At 51.2% G+C, this 18,025-nt stretch overlaps 1 protein-coding gene across 7 annotated transcripts in view; it reads left to right on the top strand.

Moving 5' to 3' along the window:
• LARGE1 (LARGE xylosyl- and glucuronyltransferase 1) overlaps positions 1 to 18,025 on the top strand; it is a 541,701-nt gene that overhangs the window by 475,739 nt on the left and 47,937 nt on the right. For all 7 annotated transcript variants that reach the window (XM_027592150.2, XM_027592145.2, XM_027592147.2 and 4 more), the window contains one exon: positions 8,528 to 8,683. In XM_027592150.2, the coding sequence (XP_027447951.1) occupies positions 8,528 to 8,683 (156 nt within the window). The remainder of the gene's footprint in view (positions 1 to 8,527; positions 8,684 to 18,025) is intronic.

The following is an 18,025-nucleotide window of genomic DNA, read 5'->3' on the forward strand; positions in this document are numbered from 1 at the left end:
AATCCCACTGGATTACAAACCCAGCTGCTCCTCAACCAACCTTGGTAGAGTCCCTCAACTAAAGATTCCTTGCTATCCCTAGAGGTAGAATCTGCTTCCCCCTATCCTCCCTGTTCCAAGATCAATAAGGGACACTGTGGGAATTCTGTGAAATGCGAGTGAAGTCTTAATTCCATAGAGAGGAAGAGTACGGGCCAGTTACCATCCACAAGTTGGTTGTCTGCAGAGAAGCCACATGAAGACAACACTCATTGAGGATTCGCATATTGTTTGCACTGCTTTGCTATTTCCTGCTATCAGGGGCCCATCAGGAATTCTCCACACATACCAAAATCCGGTTCAGATTGATTGTTAACCCCATTTTAGAGCAAAAAAAGAACTGAAAATTTGGAACATGATGAACATGAGAGAATATAGCTGGATCTCCTCATGGAGGCATGACCCTCCCAGCCCTGAGTATTATCACCGGCACCCATTTTCCTGTTGTCATTTTTCCTCTCCCCAACCTCTCCCCCTCCAGGCAGGGAAAATTAAGAAATGTTTCAGATGACAGGACAATAAGTGGTAGGATATAGGACAGGGCTTTGGACTCATGCACGGGCCTGCGTGTCTGCCTTTTCCAGATGAGGAGACTCATCACTGAGTAGTTTGGTCTGTTCTCTGCCCCTTTCCTGGGTAATGATGCACTTTTGTCTGGGAGGATTTTTGTTTTTCTTTAAGGGACTTGTAAAAACCAAGAAGCAACAACAACCTGTGTAAAAGGAGACAAAGAGTCAACAGAGCCTTTGTGGGTTGAGATCTGAGTTTCAGACACACTGTTGTTATTTAATAGCCAATCCCAGTAATGGTCAGGACTGGGAAGGGGAAAGGACGCGAGCTGGAATAGAATCTTCAGCAGTTGGTGGGGCAATAGAAGAAATGGATTCAACAAACATTGGCCCAGCCTGTCACGATGCCTGCAGAGTTGGACAAATACAGGCCTCGCATTCAGTCTGGGTTTTAAACAGAGACTGAGGGAGAGGGTCACTTTAAAGGACATCCCATGGGAACAGAGTGGGCGTGCTCCAGAGACACACGGAACGGAGCGCCGGTCTGACGCTCCACACTCTGCAGTGGACGCGTTTCCATGGCTTGTCTCACTGATGCTCAGGAGCAGGGACTGTTATGTCCTTGTGTCAGACTGGAGAATAGAGGTTCATGTGCATCAAGTGGTTTAGGTGACTGAGCCGAGAGGAAGCAGGGGTGAAATTTGCTTTGCTCCTGTGCCCCTCAGCACTCTTCAGTATCTGCTCAGTGTGTTAAACACAGCAGGAAGTGTTGGCTCACTGGATAGCCCCTCTTCAGGCCTCTCGGTGCCGTCTAGCCAGGAGGAGACTACCCCTGGCATGGCTTCTTCTCTGGGCTATGGTGTCCGTCTGACCCATCCTCCCTTCTGCCTCAGGCTGTGACCATTTGCAATCCCTCATTTCAAGTCTTGTTTCTTATTCCTCCTTCCCACGTAGAGACTCTGGCTTCATCCAGCCTCCCTAGTTAGTAAGGCGGCCATTTTGTGAACTCAAAGCCCAGATTTCTTTTGCAATCTGATGAGCACGTGTGATATACCTTCATGTGCATCAGTCCGTCCGTCCTGGGCTTGACCACAAACTGCAGGGTGGTTGCTGTTACGTCCCTTTCACAGATGAGGGGCTGTCTCCGTGATCCTAGGTGACTTACCACAGGCCACCAGCTGATAGGAGCTGGAGCTGCGACTGGCAGGCAGGTCTGGCTGCTCATCCCTTTCAACTGTGCATCGTAATCCCGAGGATGACAAGGAAAGGGACCCGGGAGACTATTGTCCTCCTCCTTGAAATACCAAACAAGCAGAGAACAGAGGGAGCTTGAACTCCTTCAAGAGAAAATGACAAGCTGTTTGGCCCTTAGACAAAGAAAAGGGGAGTGTATTTCTCCATCCTAAAGTCCACATTAATAGGGCTTTTATAAATGATTTGCTGTAGACAGAGAGAATGTGAAGATTATTGAGAATGTCATCGTCATGATTTCCATTCTTGAAGCAAAGGGCAGCTACTGAATACTAACTACCTGCCAGGCACTGTGGCACTCAGGAAGAATAATGAGTCATACTCCATACTCCCTGCCAGCCCAGAAATTCACATTCCAGTGCTGCCAGGTGCAGGCATGTAAATAAATAATTACAAGAGTGTGCAATGAGTTCTCTCTAGAGTTAAGTGCTAGAGTCTGTGGAGCACTGAGGAAGGGCCCAGCAATGGCCCCGGGTGTTACATTAGGAATGCTTATAGTGAGAATCAGAAAACCTAGTTTGCAGAGGTTTAAAATAGGGGGGTTTAACTTCTTAGCTAAGAATTCTGGAGTGGCTGTGGACATTGGTTTGTAGATATCAGTGTCTTGACCTCTTCCTCACAGTCACAGGATGGCTGTCATGGTTCCAGTCATCACATCTCTATTCATAGCAGAAAGGTGAGTGGGGTGGGAGGAGAATGGCACCTTATCTGAACCTTATTATTAGGAAGTCAAATACATGCTTCCCCATGTATCCATCCTAAAATCCACATTGATCCTGAATCATATGGGCCCATCCTGAATCGTGTGGCCAACCCTAGCTGCAAGAAGATAATCAAAATTATCAGCAATACTAATCCTGAGTCGGATTTTCGGAAGGAACAGTACCCTGGGAGACAGAATGTGGACACAACTCCTCCCTCTCTACTATCAGAGCATAGGATCATCCTAATGAGCTGAGATCTTAAACGGATCATGATCCATTCACAGGAGCTGGGAACTGCAACTACAAAGTTAGTGTTCTGTCGCGAATGAAGAATGGGGTAGAGAGAGCTACTGGGAGGGTACCTTCTGCCACAAGCGGTCAGGCAGAGATGTACAGGAGAGACATGCATTTGAGCTCAGCCATGAAGGACAACAAGCAAGCATTCACATGGTAGAGAAGAAGAAAGGATGTTCTGGGGAGGGGGATAGAGCATATATGCAAAGGCACCGAGTCATAAAAGGCAGGTTCCAGAAATACCAGGAAGTTCATACAGACTGGAGATAGAACAGGGATTGTAAGGGAGCCAGTTTGCAACGGGCTTAACTACCAGGCTAAGGAGGGTTGTAGAAAATTCTGTGGGCCATAGAAACTATCAGGGGAGGTCTTGAGACAGACCCGTTTTCTAGATACCCCTGACCCCTGTGACTTGGAAGACATGAGGCCCATGTTCTTGTTCACCTGGCACTTACACTCAGGCTCTGATGTCCTAGCATTTTGGCACCATAAGTTACTTTTATGAACCCTCTGGATTCTGAGTGCTTCAGAAGCTGAATTTTTGAGCTCTTTCCATAGCCTTGTCCTCGTACCGAGGTCTCTTCTACCTTTGAAATGCTTTTTCCTTGATGGGTGAGAGTCTCATGTTCCTCCTTTAATCGAGTTGACTTCTGCTGTCTTCCCAGGTGATATTTAAGTTTCCTGGACAGTAATCCATTTCTGTCAATTTCTCTGGCTCACTGCAGGCTGACTACCAAGTCTGCACATATACTCAGCCTTCACAGACATTCCAGATCCAATCAGCTCCCACCCTTGGGGCCTCTGGTGCCTGGCTGCTTCTGCCACCCACCAGGCATGCAACCTGGATGCCTCCTTCTCTGCTTCCTGCCAAGCTGGAGGCTCAGCCCCTATATCTGAGAAGTCCTAAACTGTCCTGCAGCCTCAGTATCCCAGGGATGGGCGAGGTCCCTGTATTCGGAAGGTGAAAGTAGGCTTCTTTTATGATCCCATAATTCTTCTGTAAATCTCATATTCATGGCTGTGAATAGAGTCATGTAATGATACCGACATGAGAGAAATGAGAGAGAGAGATCCCTAATGTCTCTCTTTGTGTTCAAATCCTGACCGCACCCCCCCTTCCTAGCCATGTAACTTGGGGCGATTTGCTGGACTTCCCCCATCTGTAAGAGGGGATAAGGAGACCATCACCCGTACCCTTGAATGAGTGTGTTAAATGAGCTATCACAGCGAAGTTTCAGAGCAGTGCTTGGCACGTAGCAAACATCCTGTGTATGTTAGCTCCTGATAATAATTATGATTGCCAGGCTAATGTGCCTCAGCAAGTGAAATAGGTTATGATAGGTTTTCTCCACAAGCCTTGGTAGACTCACACACACTTACCAGCTTCTTGCAAAAATCTATTTCAGGACACATTCTCCAGTGTCACTCCATCTCGTGTGTGAAAGCTTGTCAGCAAATGTCATCTACACCACCAGCTTGCTGCCCCCAAGCCAGCAATGATGGGTGATGCTGTCCCTCAAGGGACCAGGAAATGACATTTCTTAGTAGACAAGCGCTGATCAAAATTATCAGCAATACTAATCTTGAGTCGGATTTTCCGAAGCAGGCATATGGCTTAGTGGAAGGAACAGTACCCTGGGAGACAGAATGTGGGCATGACTTCTCCCTCTCCTGCTGTGTGACTCCGGGCAAGTCACTTTCTCCCTCTGGGCCTTGGTTTCTTTATACTCGAGGCGGCCCTGCCCAGAAACCATCACTGACAACCTCTCTTTAACAATATCTCCTTAAGAGAACATACCACACCTGTAATTTAAAATGGACAGTTATTTTATATCCTGCTCTCTCTCACAGTTGTAAGTTCCAGAAAGAGAGTCATGATCCTTGTGTCCATCTTTGCATTCACGGCCCCTTTCAGTGCCTGGCACACACTCAGTGCTCCTTTTAATATGTATCAAATGAACGAATGATGTGGTAGAAAGAAAAAGATTTGGGCAGAAGACAGACCTGATTTTGTATTAGGATTGGTTCCTTACTAGTTGAGTGACCCTGAGTTAGGCTCGGCTTCAGCATTATCGTCTATAAAATGGGGATAATAGAAACAACCTTACCAGGTTGTTTTGAGGATTGAATGCGAAAACATCACACACGCATACACACCAGCCGTGGCCTGATGTCTAGTGTATAGTGGGTATTAGGTAAACATAGCTATTATTTACCTCTCTAGAGCCTAGCACAGGAAGGAGAAAAAAGTAAATCTGAATATACATTAAGTTTCTCCCTGTTGGGGAGACTCCAGTTTTTTGAGCCAGACGCACATCCCTCAGCCTTCCTGCTGGCTCAGCACTTGACAAGCACCAGGATCTTTGAGTAAGCCTTTGAGTGGGCTTCCCTGTCCCAGGGCAGCCAGGTTGCAAAGGGTTTTCCCAAATCCCCTTGGCCTGCCGGCAATCCCACCATCTTCTCCCCCACCTTCCTTTACCTTTTGCCGCTTTTTCTAGAACACCAAGCACCAGTATCTACCCAGAGGCAATAGGCAGACCCAGATCCCTGCCTGGGCACAGAACAGAATGAGATATGGAGGGATAAGGGGTGGCCTGGAGTGGGTTGGGGGCACCTACAGACCTGGGTCCTCGTCATAGTCTTGACCCGGTCCAAACGCACCATGTGATCTCAGGCAAGCCTCCTCCTCCTCTGTAAGCCTCACGGCCGTCATCTGCAAAGGGCTCAGCCCATTGAGGCCGTACACAATAGCAGTAAGGAACCTGGGGTTTCGGGCTGAGAGCTGGCTTCGTGTCTCAGCTCTGCCGCTTACCAGCTGTGAGATTCAAACAAGTCAGGGCCCATCTTCATAAAATGGACAGTGGCATCCGAATGGGCTTATTTGGGGGATTTAATGACACAGTGTCTCCAAAGTGCCTGGCAGATTTGTGCACTAGGAGTAAAGATTTGTTTGTCCGGGGACCCACGCGCCAGCCCTTATTTTTACTTACTGTAAGTTTCTCCCTGTTGAAGAAGTTCAAGTTTCCTGAGTCAGATACACATCCATCAGCCTTCCTGCTGGCTCAGCACTTGGCAAGCACCAAAATCTCTTGCAGCAAAGACATGATCCCCACAGGGTGTGAGTAACACCAGCTCACATGCAATTATTTTAATGCGTGGCCCAGGACCTTCTCATGCCCGGGTTGGTGTATTCTCGGGGGAGAATCTCCCCTCTCCTTCCCTCTTGCATCCTTCAAAAGGCACAGGAAGAGAATGCACCCCGCACGCTCCCCCCTCCCTGAAATGCAGACACCACCAAGTGGCCTCCTCCCAGGGAGGGTCTGCTGGCCCTGCTGCACTGTCCTGGATGCTAAACACACTTCCTTGCTCACTGCTCCAGTGGACGTCCTTCTCGCAGGAGGAGAGAGGGGCGCAGAATGCTGGTAGGCAGGCCGCTGCTGCCATCTTTGAGGGAAGAAGGGAACCCACAGAATTCGGGGTCACCCTGGCCTGCAGGCACTGGGCTAGGCATTTCTTTAAGCCTCGTAATGACTTTGTGGAGTCGGGATGATAGGTTCCCACCTTGCACGTAAAGACCCCGAGGCCGCAGGGAATAAGACCAGCTGCCCAAGGACCCACACAGCTAATGAAGAGCTGAGATTCACAGTCAGGCTGGCCTGACGTCCCTGGTTCTTGCTCTGCCATTGCACAATGCAGGTCATGGGAGGGCGGGGGATGCGGTTTGTACCACATAGGTTTCCTGTTGTTGCCTGTGCCATGAGAGAGGGAGCTGGTCTTGCAGAGCGTTATTACCCAGCCAGCTGCAAGGGCTGTCTGTGGCTGCCATACATCCAGGGGACCCTGAGAGAGGGGGCCTTCCAGATCTCTCCAAATGGTGGCCCTGTTCAGGTGCCTGCAGACAGAATATGGCTGAAGGAGGGAGCCAGGAAGGGACCGAGCTCTGGACACCCCATTCCCTTCCTCTGTCTCAGTGTCAGCTATGCTGGTCCCTCCACCATAGGAGGCGAGTGGGGGGAAGGTGAGAGCTAGTTTATTTCTTCTGTAATGTGACCAGGCGTTAACAGGGAAGTTTTAAAAACCTGGCTTCTCCAGGACAGAAGAACAGGGGCTTTTGGAATCAGGTTTACTCAAATTTAGGTTTGAATCCCCATTGCCACATTTACCAACTTTGTGGCCTTGGGCAAGTCATTTCTCCAGTTTCTTCATCTCTAAAATTGCATTCCTTATTCAGGTCACCGTGAGCATTAAAAAGACCATGACGTAATCCTGGTGGTGAAGGACCCACCCCCTCCCTGCCCCAGACAGCTCCCCGGCCAAGGGCACGAGCTGTCCCTGCTAGCTCCTCTTTTGGCCTCCCACGCCTCCACTCCTGGCTTGTCCATTACATCAGCATCTTACTGAAACCCGGAGTTAGTAATCTCCCCCTCTGTAAGCTCCCAGCGCCACAGCTGAGCTCTGAGCATGACCTGCATGGAGCCAGGCTCTCCCTGCGCCCTGCTCACCTCCGCAGCCTCCTCTCCCACCCACCCCTGCCTGGACCGTGCCACCACCATCCCCTCTGTGCCGGCTGGCCCCTGCCTCCCGGGAAACTCTGGTTCATCCTTCAAGCCCCAGCCCATGCATCACTAGAGCTCCTGCTGCAGAGCTCCCGTTCCCCTTGAGCCTCCCTCCACCATCACATTCTGTGCCGTTTGTGGACAGGTCTCTGGCCAACCGCCTGCCAACCAAGGGTGAGCACCGTCAGCAGAGGCCGCTGCCCCCTCCCAACCTGGTCCACCGTAAGCACTTACTAGCCAGCCTTTATGGAGCGCTCACCTTTTGCCAGACACGACTCGCACGCTTTACACGTATGAACAAGTTTATTTTTCACGGCAGCTCTGTTGACACCGTGCATCCATCAGTCCTGGCTGGAGGCAGCAACCATACCAATTATCTGAACAGAGAATTTAATCTTTAAAAAATGGCAACTAGACATAAAGTGTTGATTTGGTAACCAAAAAAAGGCAAAACTAAAAAATCGCAGGAAAACAGCTCCCGCCCCAGAGCCGAAGGAGCAGAGGGGGGATGGGGAGCATTACAACCTGGGCTGGGGGACAGCAGGCAGCTCCAGAGGCAGACCAGGAAGCTCGTCCTGAGTGCTGGGAAAGCTGCAAAAGGATTCTAGCTGCTGCTACTGGAAGGAAGTGCCTGGTGCCTGCCTCGAAGAAGGGAGGTAGGGTGGCGCTTGCAGGAACAGGAAGCACCGGGGCGGGGGCGGGGGGGGGGGGGGGGGGGGGGGCACGTTCCTTTTTCCTCCCCCAAACTCCCAGTCTCCCTCTTGTGGCCCCGGCTGGCAGCATCTAACGGGAGGTGGCCGGCAAAGTAGAAGTGGGGTTTGCAGAGTCCCAACCTCAGCATCGCAAAGCAGGCTGGGAGCTGAGAGAAAGAAGCTTACACGCTGGTACAGGCAGGAGCTGTTGCTCTCCCCATTTCACAGGCGAGGAAACTGAGGCACGGAGAGTAAGTCACTTGCCCAAGGTCAGAGGCAGGATTTGAACCCACACTGCGCGGCCTCAGCACCCTTCTTCTTCACCCCCCCACCCACCACCACCGTGAATGGTGAAGGAATGAGTGAGTGAGTGAGTGAATGAATGGACAAGCCCACAAAAGATGCTTAGACCGGTGGCCAGCCGACTCTGCGCACGAGCACGAGGTCCTCCCTGCCTGCCTGCCTCCTTGTCTCCCTGCTAGGTCATCCACTGGAACTCCCCCAAGAAGCTGCGGGTGAAGAACAAGCACGTGGAGTTTTTCCGCAACCTCTACCTGACCTTCCTGGAGTACGACGGCAACCTCCTGAGGCGAGAGCTCTTCGGCTGCCCCAGTGAAGCTGATGTCAACAGTGAAAACGTAAGTGGCTCGTGGGGCACAGGGAGCACCCCCCCAGGCCGGGCTCCAGGCTCGCCCAAGGTGGACAGGACGCTGGCGGAGCTTGCCCTGGGCATCCCAGCTGCTGGGGGAGACAGGTGCATCAGCAGCTCCCCCCCATGTTCTTCGCTGTGGGTGCAGAGCAGGGACGCTCGGCCCGCACAGGGTGGAGTCAGGAGGGGGTTTCCAAGTGGAGGAAGCCGGAGCCAGAGCTCCCGTGAAACAGTAGACAGCGTGTCTCTCCATAGCCAGGAAACTCTGAGGTCCTTGTGGACATGGCAGCCACGTGGGAGAGTCAGGAGGATTCAGTGTGGTCAGCGCGTGGGTGGCATCAAAGATCTTCACGAGTAACTGGCTCCTGGAGGGTTCGCCTAGGTGAAGAAAGTGTTAGGTACGTGGTCACAGGCAAAGCTAGCACCTGTATCTTCCTATTTCTTCGCTGCTGATAATTTTTTCCTATGTTATATCTCATCTGATGTTCACAGAGACCCTCTTTCTTTCCCCAGTGGGAGTGGAGAGATGGAGGCACAGGGAGGTTCAGTGGGTTGCTCACAGCCAGCAAGGAGCCAAGTTGAGAGTGACTTCAAGTTCTGGGGAGCAGGAAATGGGAAGAAGCACACGGTCAGGAAAAAGGCAGGGAGGGCATGGTAGGTCAGGCTGACCTGGGCTTGTCCAGTTACCAAGTATGTGACCTCGGGCAAGTTACTCAGCCTCTCTGTGCTTCCGTTTCAACCACCAAATGGAGATGCAAAACTTAAAGGCGTGTTTTGAGACTAAGTATGAAATTGCATTTGAAGCACCTGGCTCAGCCCCGGCCATATGTCAGATGCTCAATAAGTATTTCCTCCCTTTCCTTGACCCTCAGTATTAGACACACAAGTCATTTGTTTATTCGGCGAACATTTACTGAGGGCCTTCCTGTTCTGAGCACTGAGCACTCACAGGTACAAAAGGACACCGGTCCTTGCGGTCGTGGTGCTAATATTCTCAGGGGGAAACAGTTGATAACCATATGAACCTTCAGGGAAAGTGATCAGCCAGTGGCAGGTGCTCCATGGTGGCATATTAACGAGCAGCTGGGCTACTCCATTGGTCTGCAGAGTCGTGGGGTGGGGGGGGGAGCTTCTCCGAGGAGGTGATGTTCCCTCTGAGTCCTGAATGACAAGAAAGAACCAGCCATAGAAGAGCAAGGGGTGAGGGAAATACAAGTCAAAGCCACAGCGTGCTACCTCCGCACACCTGTTAGGATGTCTGCTTTTACCAAAGAACAAAAGATAACGGGAGTTGGTGAGACATGGGGGAATTGGAATGCTGTCCATTACTGGCTGAATACGTGATTCCGAGGCCGCTGTGCAGAACAAGAGGGAGGATCCCCCAGAAATGACAAAGAGGAACGTCCTCTGACCAGCAGCCCCACTTCTGTGATGTCTCCCAGACACTTGAGATTGGGATCCCTGAAGACAGTATGTACACTGGTCACTGCAGCGTTCCTCGTGTTGGCTGCAGGTGGAGACAACCTCCCTGCCCACCCGCAGGTGAACGGATAAAATGTGCCGCGTGTGTCCAATAGAACGTTGTTCAACCTTAAAAACAACCCTAAAAACTTACCCTTTGACAACATGGGTGGGCCAGGGAGATGCTACGCTAAGTGAAAGAAGCCAGTCACCGACGGATAAATACTGCATGACGCCTCACAGGGGAGGCGTCTAAAATAGTAAACGTACAGAGCTAGACAACAGAATGTTGGTTACCAGGGGATGGGGAGTGGGGTCATGGGGAGCCCTTGTTCGGTGGGTACGAAGTTACACCACATGAGTAAGTCCCAGAGATTTGCTGTACAACATAGCGCTTGTAGTTAACAGGGTATGGTGCACTTAAACATTTTAAGAGGGTAGATCTCATGTTAAGTGTTCTGACCACACTCGTAACACACAGAAAAAAAAAAACTAAGAAACTTTGCAGGGGGTGGGGGCGATGGATATGTTCATTACCTTGATTGTGGTGAAAGTAACCCAAAGGTAACATAAGTCCAAAGTCACCAAACTATTTTCATGACGTGTAATTTTTTTATATTACCAATTATACCTCAGGAAAGCTGGGGAGGGAGGTGGCAGAGCAGGGGAAGCACATTCCAGGGAGCAGGGAGTGGCCAGTACAAAGGCCCTGGGGCAAGCTAGGGCCGATATGAGGACCTGCAGGATGGCCAGTGTTCCCCGGGGGCTGGAGCGGGAGGAGAACAGCAGAAGCTGAGCATCAGGAAGGCAGGAAGCAGGCTGGAAGGATATTGTGAGCCGGTGAAAGAGTCAGAATTCTGTTTTATTACTACTACTGTTATTGTTTATACTCTTTTTTTTTTAAGATTTTATTTATTTGACAGAGAGTGAGCGAGAGAGGGAACACAAGCAAAGGGAGTGGGAGAGGAAGAAGCAGACTCCCCGCGGAGCAGGGAGCCCAATGCAGGGCTCGATCCCAGGACCCTGGGATCATGACCTGAGCCGAAGGCAGACGCTTAACGACTGAGCCACCCAGGCGCCCCTATTGTTTATATACTTATGTTGGATGTCATGAGAATTCTTTTCGGCTCCCAGTGGCAGGGGAGGGTGTCTGTGGAAGGTGTAGAGGACACATCTACCTGGCCCTTTACCGGGACAGTGTTTGGGACAACAGCTGTGGAGAGCGCTTAGAGAAGACTGCCACCCTGCCCTCCGGTATTCAGCTCCCGGGGCACAGTGGGGTCCCCTCAAGCTCCGGCCCTTCCCGGCATCACCCTCCAGGCCTTTGCCGGTGTCTGCCCTTCACTCCCACTGGAAGTAGAGGAAAAAATACCATTAAGCACTTGAACTCTGGCTCAGATTCTGGGAAGCACTTAGAGGTTTCGACAAACGCTGTGTTCTGGTTTTGCCTTCCTGCTCAAATCGGTATTTGCCATCATCATCAATATCTGAGTGCCCATTCGGCACTTTCTCCCCCAAACACTAAATGAAAACCATTTTCTTGCCTTTGTTTTTTCCTGCATGGAAGAGACTCACATAAAAAGCCTTGGCAGGATGAAGCCATCCGTTAATTGTCCCCATCGGTGAGTCCCCCAAGTGTGCTGTTCAGCGCCTCATGAAGTGGGACTCCCTTTAGATATGACCCACCCCGCTTCTCCTACCACCAGCTTCCCCTGGTGGGTCATCGGGGTAGGACCGGCATCAGTGGTCCTTCTCACAATCTGTGACTGCATTTATTTGCTCAACAAGCATGTGTGAATGCCAGCCATCTGTCAGGCACCGTGTAGGGCACTGGGGTTGAACTTAGAGGCTGACCCCATCCCTATACGGAAGTCACTCGCCGCGTAACAAGTGTTAAGAGATGCCAAGAAGATGGTCTCTCTGGGTGCGGAGAGGGCCAGGAGCAAGAGGGCAGCCTTCTCTGAGCGCTCTCCACAGCAGTTGGGCCCAAACACTGTGCCCTTGACTGTGCACTAGCCACACCCACCACCTCTCTGTTCCTTCTGCATTCCAGGCTCATTCCCAAGGCAGGGCCTTTGTGCTTGCTTCCCCTCTGCCTGGAACCCCCTGCCCCCAGGCATCCTCACGTCTCAGACCCAGCATCGTCATCCTGGGACACTTGCCCTGCCCCGCCCTGCCCCTCCAGTAAAGCTAGAAGTCACTGTGATGTGCCCCAAGTTCTTTTCGTCAGAGCACCTGTTCCTATTCACAGTTAGTTGGTTCATGCAACTGTCTCCTATCTCTTTTCCCAAATAGAAGACCAGAATACAAGGTCTGTCCTTTTCACCCCTGGGGACTTTATCTAGCAGAGAAGCAAGCACATCATAAGCACTTAACAAATATGTATTGAAGGAATTGAACAAATAAGACGAAGGAAGTACCAGGTAAAGGGCAGAGCAGCTGAAAAGTAGGGAGCCCAAGGAGAACATGCTGGTCGTTGGCGCCTAGAGCGCAGGCCCGTGGGCAGTGGCAAAGAATGAAGCTGACCGGAGGGGCCTTGGCCGCGCTTAGCTTAGACTGACCTGTCGGCAGTGAGGAGCCGCCAGAGGGCTTTAATCATGGTCAGATTGACATCTGAGGGAAATCACTCCCTGAGTGGGATTTCACACAATGAGAGGGACGGGTCAGAGGCAGGGAGGCTGGTTAGACCTTTGCTACATCCCAGGCAAAAAGGTGGCGTTGGGGCTCTGACCCAGGGCGGCAGGAGCAGGGATGGAGAGAACAGGTGGGTTGCTTTGTGGGTGCTAAGAACAGGGGGGCAGGTGCAACTTAGCCCTCATAAATCAAGAGGGCAGGTCCCCATGCCCTGCTGCAGCCAGGTTCCTCTGGCTGAGCCCACCCCCTGGGGCAGGGGCTGGGGCCAGGAGAGTGGCTATAACATTGGGTCCCTGGAACCGCGTCCCTGTAGGGAATTTTACCCCCGCGCCCTTGGCAGCATGTCAAGTGTTAGCAGCAAATACAGCCAGAGGGAAAGGGTAAGATCTTGGATCTGGGCCGACGCTGGATGCTCCCCGCTCCATGGGAGGAGGTCGTTAGAGCTTTGACAAGCCTCGAAGAAATGAAGTCGGGAACCTCTTCATGGGACTGCAGGTCCCAGAGGGGAGAGGCCTCCAATGGCAGTGTCTGCCAGGCAGATAGTCGTTCCAACAGTCACAGGCCACGGGGCTGGGGATCCAGGAGGAGCGTCGCAAATCGAAGCCTGCTGTGGTGAGGGATGCAGGCAGTGGAGGTCATTCTCCAGCCCCAGAGCAAGCTGGTATTTCAGTAGCACACTAGAAGGGCATTCCACACGCTAGGGGAGAGCAGGTGCATCACAGAAGACTTCCTGGAGGAGGTAGGATTTGAAGGCCAGGAGAGGCACAGTGAGGGCGTTAAAGAGCGTGGACCTAGTGGGAGGGAAGGAGCATCAGGGGCGGCGGAGACCAGAGGTCAGCAGGAACAGGGCACATTCAGAGGAAGGCAATGTGAGAACATAAACAGCCGCACAAGTTCGTTATTATTTCTTCGCCAGGGAGGTGGTGATGAGGGTGAGGGTAAGACGGTGGGCTCTCTTGTCATCGAAGCTCGCTCATTCAGATGAGTGACTCAGAGAAGTCATGCGAGTGCTCTGAGCCTCGGTTCACCGTCTGATAAATGGGGGACAGTGATGCCTTTGTCACCGTGTTTCATGGATACTTTATGTTAATTCACCAAAAATGGGACCCGGCACCAGGAACACGGTGTTCACTGAGGTGCGTTTTTTTCACAGATCGCAATACCGAACCCATCTGATATTGGGTCCAAATCTGTTGTTCCACAAATGGTCTTCAGGTTTGATTAACACTTTTCCTAGGCTGGCCTGGCAGAGAGGGGAGCCTACAGCGTGGCTTAGAGCTATGTCTGTAAAGCGTGGCACGGCCATCACCTTCGCTCCAGGCCACACGATCCCAAGTGGATTTCCCACCACTTAAGAGACTCCGGGAAGGAAGGAGAGACCACTGGGCTGACTTTGTTGCCAAAGAGAATAAATTAATGAATTCAGGAAGCCAATGTGAATGGGAAGAGCAGGCCTCCATTTTAGACTCTGTGTTTGGGGTTCTTGCTCTAGGACAATATGGTTTGGTTTGGAAGAACAGGCTCCGGCCGTGGTTTAGATTGACAGGAGCTGATGTGACACACAGCCTCTCCTGTCCCATAACGCACCTCCCTTTTCCTCAGCACCCCCGCCCCTCAAGTGTATCCAGGGAACCCTGGGGCTCCGCAGAACACCGGTGGATCATCACGGATATTCTCCACCCATGGTCCATGCAAAAATCCTTCTATAGCATCTCTAATAGGCTTGCCTCTGGCCTCTGCTGGAATCTTCCCAAAGACAGGGAGCTCATCACTTACCACAGCTTACTCCACTGTTGGGGAAAGCTCCAGATGCTAACCCATTCTTCCTCGTGTGGAGTGTGGTCTTCCCGTCTGTGAGGAATCCATCAGTCTGAGTCCTGTCTTCTAGAGCAGTGAAAAATAAGGATACCCCCCGGTGTCCCTGACAGCCTGGCAGATAGGGTAGCATGTTTCCATACATTGGTTATTCAGAAACCTGCAACTCTCCCTAAGCACTGTATTTATAAAGCGATGCTGTATCATCAAGAGTGCCTTGTTCCACCTACGGGAATATTCCAGATAAAGGAAGCTCACCCTGTAAAATGCAGGGCTACTGGAATATGCACGTTTTAATCAATTTGAATGGGAATCTTGGTAAAGGACATTATGCTTCCTTTAGTAACCTAAGTATACGAAACTCAGTTTACAGTTTTCGGTGAGTAAGATTGCCTGTGCTAGGCTGAGGGGGCAGCAATTGGCCAGAGGAAGGAGGTTGCTATTCATCCTGGCAGGAAATGGCCTCAGACTATCCTGCTTCTTCTGCAGATTTCCTTTCTGACAGCTGTCACTTTCAGTTTCGTCAGCTTCAGAACAACCCTTTCTGGGCTCCCCTCCCCGTTCCTCCTTCCCCTGGCAGCTGAAGAAAGGAAAACCAATGGCATGTAAGTCAGAATGACCCATAGTAAAAGAATTGTGCGTTGTTGTGGTAGAAGTTAAATTATGAAACAGCAAACAGCCAAGAGCGTGCAAAAAAAGAAAAAAACAACAACATAAAACTAGACGCCAGCAAGTTTTGACCTGTATGTGGAATTGTAAGTCAGTGGACAGTGTCTGCAGACTTAGAGCTCCCTTTGCCCACGGCTGCAGCAGACGTCACTAATCGATGGCCCCGCCCATTCCCCTCGGGCTCCGTCCGGTCCCCAGCATCCTTGCCAACACAGCCCTCCAGGAAACCGGGACCAGCCTCCAAGTGATGGCACAGGAGACGCTGAAGCCTGTTGGGTCTGTTTCCCTGCGCTAGGTGTTAGTCACTCTGGTGTCTCCTAGAATGGAGATGGCTCTCTGTGTCACTTCAAGACCTTCATCTGCTTTTTTGAGCCTCTGCCAATTGGGGCTTTCCTGCAGGGAAAGAGAAAAGGAAGTGCAACTTTAATCTTCACCCCAATCGAGGGAGGTAGGCTTTATGAGTCACATTTCACAGATAAGGAAACCAAAGCTCAGAAGGGATGAGTTACTTGCTCAAAGTCAAACAGCTCCTAAACGGTGGGCCATGATTGGAAACGCAGGTCTGTGTCACTCAGAAGTGATGAACCCGGGCCATGCTTCCCAAGTGAATGGAGCTCCGGATATAAAATGAATATAATGAGAACTACGGGTTATTCGGTGATCGTTCTAGTGGTTTTTACTTGTAACCATTTCTTACTCTTTCACAAACCCTGCGAGGTAGTTATTACCTCTATTTCTAGAGGAGGACAAAGAGGCTCAGAGAAATGAAATCATGGAACGGGGTGGTGGCAGCGTTGGAACTCGTATGAGTGGTCTTTCTGCAAGTATTTACAACACTCCCTGGTCTACACCTGCAGTACCCGCCCCGTACCCCAGCACCCCTGTATCCCAGGGCTCTTGACTTTATGTTTCTGCATAGAAACATATCACTCCTCAGTAGATTATATTCTTGACTTTTTTATTTTGTTGATTATGTCTCTCTCTGCTAGAATGGAAGTTCTGTGACTGCAGGGAATTTTATCTGTTTCATTCCTCAGCGTATCTTCATGCCCATAAAAGATGGTCTGGCCCCTGCTAGGTGCTCAGTAAATTTGGGGGAACACATGAACTATTTTAAGTCCTTTTCTTGAAGCATCTGTGGAGTGCTGGAAAGATCCCTGTCCTTGATATCAAAATACCTGGCCCGAGGACTAGATCTAGGACTTCAGGCATAGCTCTCCCTTCCCACGGCCTCAGTAGTCTCACCTGTCAAATGGTCAGTGAATAAGCCCAGCCCAGGCTGTCATGAGGGTTGAGGGGGTTAAGGTATGTGGGGTGCCGCCCATCTGCAGGAGCGTTGGCCAGGAAGCTTGTCCTGATGCCTTGCCTTCCAGCTGCTGAGATTCCCCCCCTCACCTCTGAAAGGAGGGTTACCAGACTCAACTCCCTCCTCCGACAAGGGTTTGGGGCAGCCTGCACGGCCACGTTCCCTGATACCAAGCCCACCCAGAAGAAAAGACCACAGCGTCCCCAGGGCTCCATTAGAAGTTGAAAATAAGACATATATAAGCTGACTCCAGAAACATGTTATGGCATCAGTCTGCACGGCCGTGCCAGGGAACAGATGGCTCTGTGGAAACAGCTGTATCCCGGAGAAACCTCAGAGAAAAAGCAGACCGCATTAGTGCGCTCCCGTGCAGGCTGCACATTACCAGCTCTTTAATCCCGCGGCGGGCAGTGGAGCCCCTGGGTGGACAGCGCCACACAGGGCCCGCCTCCAGGGGCCCTCCACGGGCATGGTAAGTTCTAGAGCCCGAAGGATCACAGTAGTTGCCTGTGAGGCCAGGGGCAGGGACAAAGGGAGGAGCCACGGGGTCAGGCTGCTCGGGATGCTTCTGGGCTGCAGGCACACCATCGTGGCCCGTCTGCTTTGCTCCAGCTCTAGCTTGCACACATCCCTCCTTCACACCCCTGGGCTCTGGTTGTAATCTGTCTGCATGTGTCAGGTGCTCTCCCCTGGTGCGCTTTTGCTTGTAGCAGCTCCGTGCCCTCTTCTGGAACACACTTCCTCCACGAGCCGGCTCCTTGTGCAGCATCTAAGAGGGCAGCTCTGGAGCAAGACTGCCGCATATAAAATCTAAGGAATACTGAATATGAGAGTTTGGGCCATTTGCTTAGACTCTTTGTGCCTCAGCTTTCCCATCTGTAAAATGGGGATCACAACTAGTCCCACATGACAGGCTCAGTGAGGACTAAATGGGGCTGGTCAGTGTGGCACACAGCACCTGCCCACCCCCCCCATTAAGTCTCATTGGTATTATGAATACGCAGTATTATGCTTGCTGACTTGCTTCTTTGTCCCCCCACCCACACCAGATGAACAGTTTAAATGTAGAAACTGGGGTTCATTCCCCAATCCTAGCACAGGGTTTGGCATACAATAAGGGCCTATTAACTGGGTGTCATGTACAAATTAATACTGATACCTGGGAGGGAGGAGACCAGGCCTTTCCTCATTATTTCCTCAGGGCCTGAGTGCTGGAAAGACTCTCTCTGAACCTCCACTGAATAGACCTAAATCCAAGCCTTTCCCGTCCCATGAAAGAAAGAAAGTGGCCCATGGTTTGCTTTTCCTTAGTAAGTGTTTTGAGTTCCCGGGACTTCGTTGATTCATACACACAGCAGGCAATCAGTGAGCTCCTAATCTTTCTCTGCCTGTCTGGGTGGTTTAATAAGGCTTACCTGCTCCCCAGAAAACCACAGGGAGGAGCCC

The sequence above is a fragment of the Zalophus californianus genome, chromosome 9 (genome assembly GCF_009762305.2).
Source record: "Zalophus californianus isolate mZalCal1 chromosome 9, mZalCal1.pri.v2, whole genome shotgun sequence".
Classification (NCBI taxonomy): domain Eukaryota; kingdom Metazoa; phylum Chordata; class Mammalia; order Carnivora; family Otariidae; genus Zalophus; species Zalophus californianus.